This window comes from Scylla paramamosain, chromosome 30 (assembly GCF_035594125.1).
Source record: "Scylla paramamosain isolate STU-SP2022 chromosome 30, ASM3559412v1, whole genome shotgun sequence".
Lineage (NCBI taxonomy): Eukaryota > Metazoa > Arthropoda > Malacostraca > Decapoda > Portunidae > Scylla > Scylla paramamosain.
The window spans coordinates 12,921,615-12,934,114 of record NC_087180.1 but is presented as its reverse complement, the minus strand read 5'-3'; the positions used below and the strand labels follow the sequence as shown (position 1 = coordinate 12,934,114).

The following is a 12,500-nucleotide window of genomic DNA, read 5'->3' as shown; positions in this document are numbered from 1 at the left end:
TTGAACACACACCCAAAACTTATAAAGACGCAATTACTTAAGCATAAACGGCGAAGCAGAAATATTCCGAGTCTTTATTTCTCCACATGAGCTCAAGTTCACTCTCTTATTCTCCTGTTACTTTCTTTCATTCCTTTTTCTCTGTTTGGTGATTTAAGTTTTTTTTTTCGAAGTTTTGGTTTCAGTAACTTTTCATACTTTGATTACGTTCTCTCGTATTTTATTCAATGTGTGTGTTACGTGTTAGTTTTATTTTATTTTATTTTATTTTTTTTATAATTTGCTTTTCATTTTTTTTTCTTCACTATTTTTGTTTCATCACACACTTAACTGTAATGTTTCAGTCATAAGTCACTGTCACACTTGTTTTTGTCTCTCTCTTTTATAAATTTTCATTCATTTTTTACAGCTATTTTCTTTTTACTGTATTTTCCTCCCGTGTTTTCAGTTTAGTCACAATCATACGTATTTTGCCTCGGTAACTATCATCTCTCCAGTCACAAGTTCACAATTACGCATTTTCTCGCATTATGTACTGTCACTTTTTTTTTTCAGTAACTGCCTTTTTTCAGTTACAAATTCGCTGCTAACACGCATTTTCCTGCAATGTTTTTAATACCCAGAGTCATTGCACACACTTTTTATCAGCAATTACTATTTTTCAGTCAATTTCACTAGTACGCGTCTCTGCAATGTTTTCCAGTCATGGTCACTACCACACAGACAGTTTTTGCTTCACATTCTTGTATTTTCAGTCACAAACTCGTTAGTACACATTTCCCTGCACTTTTTTTCCAGTCAGTCTATAACACGCAGTTTTTGCCTTAGTCTCTTCTATTTTCAGTCACAAATTCACTAGCACACATTTTTCGTGTAGAGTTTTTCTTCTTTTTTTATCAATACTTCCACTACTGACGCAGACGTTGAAGCAGAGAGACAGAAAGCGTTCGCGTGTAGCAGGAGCAGCCTCTCCACCACCACCACCGTCACCTTTGTCCCTTGTCCTTCCTTCACTCCCTCCGTCCTAATCATTTTCCTCCCCATTGTCCTCCGCCACAACCCGAGGCTGCGCTCCTCTGACCTCCGTTGTTCAAGCTCGTTTTCCCCTCGAATCCAGGAAGGAGGTGTGCTTGGCGAAGGTCCCGGCAGCCTCTGATGTCTTTCCGGTGTGTGTGTGTGTGTGTGTGTGTGTGTGTGTGTGTGTGTGTGTGTGTGTGTGTGTGTGTGTGTGTGTGTGTGTGTGTGTGTGTGTGGAGTTCTTGCGACAGTCGTTCCGTGTGGCATAAACAGTCAGTCTCATACACACACACACACACACACACACACACACACACACACACACACATGCACACACAAATGCACACACGCACGCATAAGCACACCACGGCTTGAAAAAGCAAAAAAAAAAAAAAAAAAAAGAAGAAAGAAAAAAAAAACTGACATAATCGTGCCTCTACATTTCTGAGTTTCAAGAGTAAACCTTTTTAACCTGTCCTATTATTTTTGTGGGAGAAGGAGGAGGAGGAGGAGGAGAAAGAGGAGGAGGAGGAGGAGGAGGAGGAGGAGGAGGAGGAGGCGGCATTGTTTTTCATCACATTATGTCGTCTGCATTCTTTTCACGACGTCCTATAAAAAAAAACTATTCACTTATTTGTTTGTTTATTTATTTACTTATCAGCTATTAGAATGCGTTCCTTGATGAGTCCCTTTAACGCACCCTTAACATTTACCAATCAAGAAAGAAAGAAAGAAAAAAAAACACACAAAAAACAAGGTAATACTGCCCGTTTTGGTTTAACTGTTACCTTTCCTCCGCAGTTTATCACCTGGTCATGAAATATACCTGGGATGTGTCTCAATTATCACTACCAGTACCCAGTAATTAGAGAGAACGACCAGGGCCTCGCCACACCACCTCACTCTCTGTCGCATGTGTAAAAATAAGATTCTTTGTTTTCATTGTTGAGTGAAGGCTCTCTCTCTCTCTCTCTCTCTCTCTCTCTCTCTCTCTCTCTCTCTCTCTCTCTCTCTCTCTCTCTCTCTCTCTCTCTCTCTCTCTCTCTCTCTCTCTCTCTCTCTCTCTCTCTCTCGGTGTTGCAATATTTCTTAGTGTACGTGAGAGAGAGAGAGAGAGAGAGAGAGAGAGAGAGAGAGAGAGAGAGAGAGAGAGAGAGAGAGAGAGAGAGAGAGAGAGAGAGAGAGAGAGAAAGAAAGAAAACGTTGCTTCTTTGTTGCGATGCTTCAAGTCATTTCCGTGAACATTCTTGTCTAGAATTCCCTACGAACACGGAGAACATGAACAAATCACCTCCTTTCTCTTCTTTCCTTTTCTCCTCTCGCTCTCCCTCTCCCTTTTCCCCTCCCTCTCCCTCTCTCTCTCTCCCTCTCCCTTACTTTCCTCCCCTCTCTCTCTCTTCCTGTTCTGAGCCACGTAAACACCACTCGCGGATAGAAGTAGAAAGGAAGGAGGAGGAGAAAAGAATTACAGAACTTCCTCCCCCATTTAATGTTTACACTCTTGCCTGTGCGCTTGAAGGAACTGCAAGAGCAAAGTAAAACAATGCTACGGAAGGCAAGGTTGTTTTTTCTTGGGTGGAGGGGTGAGTGTTACCTAGGAGGAGGAGGAGGAGGAGGAGGAGGAGGTCACGATAATGTCTGTGGTGTGTAGTTAATCGTTCCCTACGGAGCCTTCTGTACGTTTAGACTCGTGAGGGAACCGTAATCCAACCGCACACACACACACACACACACACACACACACACACACACACACACACACACACACACACACACACACACACACACACACACACACACACACACACACACACACACACACGGCAGGGCTGGGGCGGGGTGAGGGGCGGGGATGTGTCGCGAGTTTCAGTGGCGTAGCAGAAGAGTGTTGAGGCTCGCCAAGACTGCAACAAGGAGGGGAGCTGCCTGGAGACTGACAGAGTGGTCGACGGCGCGTGGTTGGATGGCTGCGATCTTGTTAGCTGGGGAGAGAGAGAGGGAGAGGGAGTAGGAAAGGGGGAAACATTAGCCTCATGTCATAGTATCTTACTGGTTATATTCTAATTGAGTTATACTACACGACGCTCCCTGAACATTTATTAAACAAGTTCCCCGGACCTACTAATTACGTGACCCTTACACACACACACACACACACACACACACACACACACACACACACACACACACACACACACACACACACACACACACACACACACACACACACACACCTAAACATTCCCTCCCTCGCTGCAAACTCTGCGGTCCTTGCTAGTCTAATTCCACTAGTCCCTGCCGCATAGTTATTCCCGCACACTCTTGTCGCTCGATGGTATCTGTCAACCCTCCACCCACCCGACCCTTTCCTCCGCCGCGAATTGTTATCACTTGCTCTGGGAAAAATATAATAATAACTTGCATCCCCGCCTGCCGCTGTTCCCTTCCACAAAAAGACCCTTGATAACCTTATAGTTGATGGGTTTTATGGGTAATAGGTTTTATAGGCCTCCCCTCATCGCTGCCTAAAATGAAGCTTAAACTTAGTCTGAATTTTGGATTTTTTTTATTTTATTTATTTATTTATTTATTTATTTTTTACATTGCCATACTACTTAACACTTCATACCTCTTCCTCAGTCTCCTTCTCCTCCTCCTCCTCCTCCTCCTCCTCCTCCTCCTCCTCCTCCTCCTCCTCCTCCTCCTCCTCCTCCTCCTCCTCCTCCTCCTCCTCCTTTTCTTTCTCCTCCTGATTCATGTCCATGTTCCTGCCTCCTCCCAGAGCAGCCTCGCGTCACATCCTGCCTCTTCCTAACCTGCTTCATCCTCTTCGTCCTTCTCCTCCTCTTCCTTCTCCTAATTCCTCGTGTCCATTCTCTCGTCTCCGACCAGCCTCGCGTCCTAGCTTTCCTCTTCCTAACCTGCTTCATCCTCTTCGTCATTCTCCTCCTCCTTCCTCTTCCTCTTCCTGATTCCTCGTGTTCATGCTGCTGCCTCCTAACCCGCCTCTTAGCAATCCTCGATAACCCAATTACACTTCCCCTCACCCACCCTATCAACAGCAGTCACGACCTCCTACAGCACCCTCACGCTCTCTAGTGCTCGCTTACACCCCATGAACCAGACTCAACAACCTTTCCTCAGGTACACTCTCTCTCACACCATCAAATGTCATCCTGCTGCATATTCACATGGTTCTCATCACCTTGCTGCACCTAACTTTGATGAATCGTATGATAGGTACGCATTTTCTACTGCTGCTCCTTAACAACAAGTAAATTTGGCTATAGAGTATTTAAAACCCTAAGGAGAAGCTTGCACCTTTTTATACACAGACCTTTATGCATTTCTTATTTCATTCACTCAGTAGTTTTATGAACAGTCACGGTAATACATCGTCACACGCCCTATAGACAACCTATTAGTGTTAGTATAACCGCTATACACTTATATACACTGCTATACACATTTCTTTTATCATATTAGTACACTTACAGAATTTTAACTCAATTGGATCCTTCAGATATAAACCTAAAATGTCTTACACCCAAATACCAACATTGTTTAACTCCCATACGTAATTTTTCCCTCAATTTTACCCTTCAGATATAAGCATAAATTGTCATACACCCAAATTACATCCGTGTTTAACTCCTACACCTAAATACAACCACATATGTGCAACAACTTATCACCGTGCAACACCTCAGTACTCACCTTCCGTAACGTACACTACTATGGACGCGAGTTTGGTGTTGGCGGCGGCACAGGTGTAGTTCCCGGAGTCTGAGGGCTGGGCGTCCACGATGGTGAGGTGGGAGATGACCCGGCTGTCGTCCCCCGTCTCGATGCGCACCTTTATGCCTCCTCTCTCGCGGTCGTAGTTGATCATTCGAGAGTTCTGGTACCAAAAGATGTACTGTGGCTCCGCGGCACTCTGAGGGGGACGTGAGGGAAGCCTCGTGTCAGTGTTGAATGTATAGATAGATAGATAGATAGATAGGTGGATAGATAGATAGATACATAGATACATACATACATATATAGGTGGATGGGTAGATAGATAGATAGATAGATAGATAGTTGGATAGATAGATACATACATACATACACATATATAGGTGGATGAATAGATAGACAGGTAGATAGATATAGATGGTTAGACAGATAGATAGACAGTAGATAGATAGGTAGATAGGCAAAGAAATAAGTAGGTAGGTACGTACAGAGAGAGAGAGAGAGAGAGAGAGAGAGAGAGAGAGAGAGAGAGAGAGAGAGAGAGAGAGAGAGAGAGAGAGAGAGAGAGATCTAAAAAGTTACTTGCAAAATAATTTAGTGGAAGAAAATGACGACGTTGTTGACGAGCGTGAGGAAAGCTGAAATGGAAATGATATTATTGAGAAGTCGCAATAAAATGAGAGCAAAAGCACTGACGAAAAGCAAAATGTAAAATGTTCAGGATTGAATTTCATAACTATAACTAAGTAAAAGAAAAACAACAACAACAACATTTAAAAGAGGCTTCCACTCCTCTCTGCCTCAAACTCCCTCAAGTTAAACAACATGAAAAGGAAAGTTGAATCTGTATAATTGTTTACCCAGTCAAGCAAACATTTTTTTTTCTTTTGCAATATTCCAGGAAAAAACCCAGACTCGTTTCACAAATTTTTCCCTCGTTCAAGAAAAGATTAGAAATTCCGAGGAAAGCTGTAATGAAACGCTTCAGTCATGCTTCATTTAGTGGCACCGGGCTTCTCTCTCTCTCTCTCTCTCTCTCTCTCTCTCTCTCTCTCTCTCTCTCTCTCTCTCTCTCTCTCTCTCTCTCTCTCTCTCTCTCTCTCTCTCTCTCTCTCTCTCTCTCTCTCTCTCTCTCTCTCACACACACACACACACACACACACACACACACACACACACACACACACACACACACACACACACACACACACACACACACACAGTTTCATATTTGCTCAGCTGTGATTTAAATGATGGAATGTAATGTGTTATGCAGATAGAAAACACACACACACACACACACACACACACACACACACACACACACACACACACACACACACACACACACACACACACACACACACACACACACACACACACAGGCAGCGCTAAGGGACCATGTTGTTTGATTTATAATATTGATGATTGGCTTTTAAAAATATAATATTTTTATATTTTTTATACTGTTTTATTCCCGTCATGAAAAGTTGTTTGTCTTTCACATCACAAGAACTGTAGGGATGCAACACGCACACCCACCCACCTCCCAACCCACACACACACACACACACACACACATACACACACACACAACAAACTTAGTTACATATACATACACAAACACCAATCTAGGCAGTCACGTTGCTTCGCCGCACTCACACACACAAAGGCAAACACTTAAAAAAAAAGAGAAAAAACACGTGTAATAACATAAATAAAAAGAATATTCTAACACACGAATACCCGAGGGGAAGAAAAAGTAAAAAGTTGGAAGAAGAGCAGCAGCATGAGGAAGAGGAGGAGGAGGAGGAGGAGGAGGAGGAGGAGGAGAAAGAGGACACAGGAGGCACAAGCGGATAAAGATGAGGAAAGTGTGGGGGAAGAGGAAGAGGAGGAGACAGGCGAAGGGAGAGTTAACTAACCTAATTATATAGAGGAAGGAAAATTAAAACCGTGAGATGGCTGGCGGGGTAAGCTGAGGGAAAGGCTGAGAGAAAGGACCCATTGGAGCGAGCGAGCGAGCGAGCGAGAGAGAGAGAGAGAGAGAGAGAGAGAGAGAGAGAGAGAGAGAGAGAGAGAGAGAGAGAGAGAGAGAGAGAGAGAGAGAGAGACGTAAGAACCACACAGAGAGAAACAAATAAACAGAAAGCAATAGAGACAAAGGCAGACGGATTTATACTACGCAAAAAAAAAAAATAAATAAAAGCGAAAATCACACAGACAGACAGACGGACGCAGACAGATTCAGCTTGAAACAAATAGACACAAAAGCAGACGCAGAGATACTGGAAGAAACACAACAAACAAGCAAGCAAACATTCACACAGACCAGACTGGAAGAAACACACAAACAAACAAGCGAACGTTCACACAGATCAGACCAGACACGCGGGCAGACAGATGTACAGAAATGAGAAGGCAGACAGGCTGACAGACAAACCGAGGCAGAAAGGCAGAGGCGGAAGAGAATTAAACAAACCCCCCGCAGTAAGCAAGCAGGCAGGCAGGCAGGCAAGCAAGCAGAGGTAGTCCCACGCTGAGAATCACAAACACTGCACAACACGCGTAAATTTGCGATAACAAGTTTATTGCATCCGCGGACATGAGAGGGACGGCAACTTTACCCCTTCAACTCATCAAAACATGAGAAAAAGCCGATTTATTTATTTTTAAGCGTGGAGGACATGGGTGAAGGACGTGGGGAATAGGAAGAATATAAAGAAAAAATAGGTTACTTTTCCTGTATCGAAAAATTTTACCACAAAAGAGACTCGAAAATATTACATGAAAGAAAATATATTAACCTTGATTGAAATATAATTGTGTGTCACGCAGGAAGCAATAAAGAAAATGAGGAATGAGAGGCAGTGTTTCTCTCTCTCTCTCTCTCTCTCTCTCTCTCTCTCTCTCTCTCTCTCTCTCTCTCTCTCTCTCTCTCTCTCTCTCTCTCTCTCTCTCTCTCTCTCTCTCTCTCTCTCACTGCGGCTGCCCTGATGGCTCCCTGTGGTACGTTTTTCCCTCCCCAACTGTTGTGTACTTCTATTATTCATGTTGCCTTTGCTACGGAAAATTTGTGAAAAGCGCGAGCCTTTTTGAAGTGGTAGTAGTAATGGTAGTAGTAGTAGTAGTAGTTGCTGCAGTAGTAGCAATAGCAGTAGTAATAGTAATAGTAGTGGTGGAAATAGAGACAAAGAGATGGACAGACATACAGCAGTTATTGCATCCGTAGTATTAGTAGTAGTAGTGATAGTAGTAGTAGCAGTATTAGTAGTAGTAATAGTAGCTGCAGTTGTGGAAAGAAAATGAGTAGAGACAAAGAAATGGACAGATAGACAGAAACAGAAATACAAATAGGAACGGAGGAAAGAGAGGAGAAGGAGGAACGTGTAAGATGAATAGGAATAACAAATGGCAGGAGAACTGTAGGGCCGTAAGGAGGATGTCTGGTAATCCACTCCTACCAGTGAACAGAACAGGAGGAAATGAAGGAAGAGGGGGATTATTACGGATTATATGCCAGCTCCATGGAGAGAGAGAGAGAGAGAGAGAGAGAGAGAGAGAGAGAGAGAGAGAGAGAGAGAGAGAGAGAGAGAGAGAGAGAGAGAGGACGCATCAATAGACTCATTAAAGGAAAAAAATACACCCTCATTTCACTCACCATCCATAAACAAGCATCACAAAAAAAAAAAAAACATAACAGACAAAAACAGACCAGAATAAAAACCACACACACATACATACATACATATGCCCGGAAATAATTAATAGCACTCGTCACTCATCGTCCCAATTTAATTACCCACCTGTCGCATTAATTAACCTAACGTGGCCGCCTTTTGACTCACCTGTTCGATGAAGCAGGTGAGAGAGAGAGTGGATCCAGACTCAACATGATGCTCCCCGTCGCCAGGTATCACTGCGCGAGGTACCAGGACGACGAGGTTAACCAGGTGGGACACGACGCCTCCGCCTGTCACTATCTGTGGTGGGAGAGGAAAGACGTGAGGGAGGGGAGACGGGGAGGGAAGGAAGGGTGTGGTGTGAGGGAGCAGAAAGGCGGAGGGAATGGAAGGGGAGGGGAGAAAGAGAGGATTTGGAGCAGAAAGTTAGTGTTGACGGGTGTGGTGAAGTGAAGGGGAAGTGTGTGTGTGTGTGTGTGTGTGTGTGTGTGTGTGTGTCTGTGTGTGTGTCTCCTCATTGATTACACGGTGAAGCGGAATCCAGAACTACTCTCTCTCTCTCTCTCTCTCTCTCTCTCTCTCTCTCTCTCTCTCTCTCTCTCTCTCTCTCTCTCTCTCTCTCTCTCTCTCTCTCTCTCTCTCTCTCTCTCTCTCTCTCTCTTCGTACCAGAACCTTCCATCTTGACCATAATATCTTACCTGAGTGATGGTATTTCATAAAGCCAGATGACTCCACTAAAGGATGATAAGCTTCAGCCTTGCTTATCCATCCTTTATTGGCCTTTATATATATTTGTATTCTCTCCCCGAACGCGCCATCCAACGCCTTCATCTCACATTCCTCGTTCCTCTCCACCCTCCTTCTCTTCCCTAACCTAATCAGTTCTTGTTCTCCCTTCCTCATCACGCTCCTTTACCCTTTACTCCTTTACTATCTCTCTCTCTCTCTCTCTCTCTCTCTCTCTCTCTCTCTCTCTCTCTCTCTCTCTCTCTCTCTCTCTCTCTCTCTCTCTCTCTCTCTCTCTCTCTCTCTCTCTCTCTCTCTCTCGGTTTCACTTCTCGTTTCTTCTAGCTCCTCCTCCAGCTCTTTTCCTTTCTTTTTTCTTCCCTTCTTACCATCTATTTTCATCGTCATTTGCTCTCCATTTCGTCTCTCTTCTTCCTCTGTTCCCTCGTTCCTTCCTTTCTCTTATATTTTCCATTTACCATCAAGTCTTCTCTGGAACTCTCTTCATCGCTCTTTTGATCATCATCTTTCTTGCTTCTCTTTCTCGTTTTCGTCTGTTACATCTTTTCACCTTGTTCTTATGTACCCTCTCTCTCTCTCTCTCTCTCTCTCTCTCTCTCTCTCTCTCTCTCTCTCTCTCTCTCTCTCTCTCTCTCTCTCTCTCTCTCTCTCTCTCTCTCTCTCTCTCTCTCTCACATACTTGAATCATTCATCCTAATACCATCTACCTTGATTTCCCCATCTTTCACACTTTTACCTAGTCTATCTCCTTCAAACTTTCCTTTCCTTACATCGAAACCCTTCATCTCAATACTATCCTCATTTTTTTCCCCACCTTTCGCATCCCTGCCTAGCCTTCTGTCCCCTTCAAGAACACCTTCACACCTTTTTTGTCCCCCACATTTCAGATTCCATTACTAAACCTCTCGTGCTCTTGTCTCTTAAGTGTAGTAGGTTATTATGTAAGTTATTGTTTCTTTTCAGTGTTTTTTTTTTTTTTCTATCCTTGTGTGGATAATTTAATAATGATTTTGCGTCATTGATAGGAAAAACACACGTGAGAACCCTCTGTGGCCTTTGAAAATGTTCGTCTTGAGGGAAGGAAGCGTTTAAAGATTTTACCCTCATAAAAATTGGTGTATTGTAAATTTGTCTGAAGGAGATCAATTAAGAAAACAGGCCTCACATCATCCCAAGATCCACATCATCTTACCCTCCTTTGACCTTTTTTTTTTTGTAACCATTTCACTTCATTTCACGTATCTGTTATATTTTATTTTTATAGTGGCAATTTAATAAAGGTTTTGCCTCATTGATAGGAAGAACACCCGTGGGAACCCGATTAATTATTTGTGGCCTTTGAAAATACTCATGATGGGAGAAGAAAACGTTTAAAACTTTTACCCTCAGAAAGAATTGTGTGCTGTATTATAAGTTCATGTGAAGGAAGGTCGGATAAGAACAAAGTCTTCCTCATATCATCCCAAGACTCTCACCACCTTCCCTTTGACCCACCTCATTCTAGCTACTTCATTTCACGTATCTAGCATTTTCTTTCTTGTAGTTCAAGTGAGGGAAGATCAGAAGGTGAGTTAATAAGAAAACTAGCCTTCTCGTATACCATCACAAGCTTCCTTTTTACCCACTTCATCCTAAAACTACTTCATTTCACGTATCTGGCATTTTCATTCTTGTTGTTCATGTGGAAGGTGAGTTAATAAGAAAACTAGCCTTCTCATACCATCCCAAAACCCTCACAAACTTCCCTTCCATTCACCCACTTCCTCCTACCCACTTCATTTAATTTTACGTACCTGGCATTCGTACATTCCTGCGTCTGCAAGTTCCACATACTTAATAGCCAGGGTCCACTCGTTGCTTCCCTCGGGGTGGTGGATGCTGAACCGCTCCTCCTTCGTGTAGGTCAGAGTGCCCGAGGTTAGGATGTGCCAGTCCCGCCGTCTAACCCACGACACCTGCGGCAGGAGCTGAGGGTCGGGATCAGTATGGGTTCTTAGGAGGGTGGTGGTGGTGGTGGTGGTGGTGGTGGTGGTGGAATAGGTGTTAGTGGTGGTGTTGATATTTAATGGAGTGCTGTATGGCTTAGAAATGGAAGGCTTTATAGGTGTAGTTTGTGAAGGTCTTTGTGTGTGTGTGTGTGTGAGAGAGAGAGAGAGAGAGAGAGAGAGAGAGAGAGAGAGAGAGAGAGAGAGAGAGAGAGAGAGAGAGAGAGAGAATTATGTTTTGTTGAACCGAAAAAGGACAGTTCTTGAGCGGTAGAAGGACGGGAAAAAAAGTGTCAAGGTGTAACGGAAAAAAAGAAATTCCCTTCGTCAACTCAGATGTCAGTATTGTTATTCGGCTAGACTGTGAGACGCGGCTCAGACTTCTGAGCGATATCGCATAAAAAATTCTTAAACTTCGGTGGAACGAAAAAAAGAAAAAAGATGTCCAGAACAATTGGGTGTTTCGAATTTTCAGGCTCCCATAAGTGATGGTATGTATTAGTTAATAAGAAATATAATAATTAATAAGTTAATAAGATTGCACAAGGAAATTGAAACAAAAATTCTTTAACCTATGAAAGCGTATACAAAAAAAAAAAAAAAATACATTGCAGATATTTCCGAAAACTCCACAAATACCGACGGAGGAGGAAGATCGGGACTAAATATTTGAACCTTAAAAAGAACAAACGTATGCAAGACGACGACTTGTTATTTATTACTGAACAGTTCCCCCTGTTTGTTGGTAAGTACATGTGATGGGTAGGAAGATCGGAACAAAATATTTCTACATAAATAAGTCTGACAAGAAAAACAATGTTATTTACGAGTATGACTTCCAAACACCGCATATGTACTGAACTATTCATGTGTCAGTTGGAAAATGTATCCCATTGCAAAGGAAGATCGGAACAAAATGTTTCTACAAAGAAAGAGATAAAAAGGTTTACGGGAAGAGAATGTGTTTTATTTATGACTTCCGAACTCTCCGAAAGTATTAAATTATTCATGTGTTAGTCGAAAATAATATCCCATTGGAAAATGAATAAAGGAGCAAGGTATTTCAACAAAAAAGAAAAGAAACATTTGATAAAAGAGAACTCGCATGTTATTTATGACTCCCAAACATTCCACAAGTAATAAATTATAAACGTGTTACTTTTATGATATATTTCCTTAACCCTTTCTTTGCTAGACAATTTTCCAAACACATATTTTTGTACTACAACCTCCAGTACAGGTATGTAGCTTACATAGAAAACATGTAACCGTTCATCCACTATTGTCTCTCTATATCCAAGCAAACAATTTTTACAGTGAAAATGTTAA

At 42.7% G+C, this 12,500-nt stretch overlaps 2 protein-coding genes across 5 annotated transcripts in view; one reads left to right on the top strand and one right to left on the bottom strand.

Annotated features, from left to right (window-relative positions):
- LOC135115858 (adenine phosphoribosyltransferase-like) overlaps positions 1–12,500 on the top strand; it is a 183,532-nt gene that overhangs the window by 84,582 nt on the left and 86,450 nt on the right. The gene's annotated exons all lie outside the window — the stretch shown is intronic.
- Positions 1–12,500, bottom strand: part of LOC135115857 (hemicentin-2-like) — an 82,890-nt gene that overhangs the window by 1,358 nt on the left and 69,032 nt on the right. For all 3 annotated transcript variants that reach the window (XM_064032890.1, XM_064032892.1, XM_064032891.1), the window contains 4 exons: positions 10,980–11,153; positions 8,604–8,738; positions 4,735–4,954; positions 1–2,999 (listed from right to left, as the gene is read on the bottom strand). The exon at positions 1–2,999 is cut by the window's left edge and continues 1,358 nt beyond it. In XM_064032890.1, the coding sequence (XP_063888960.1) occupies positions 2,884–2,999; positions 4,735–4,954; positions 8,604–8,738; positions 10,980–11,153 (645 nt within the window). In that variant the 3' untranslated portion in view covers positions 1–2,883. The remainder of the gene's footprint in view (positions 3,000–4,734; positions 4,955–8,603; positions 8,739–10,979; positions 11,154–12,500) is intronic.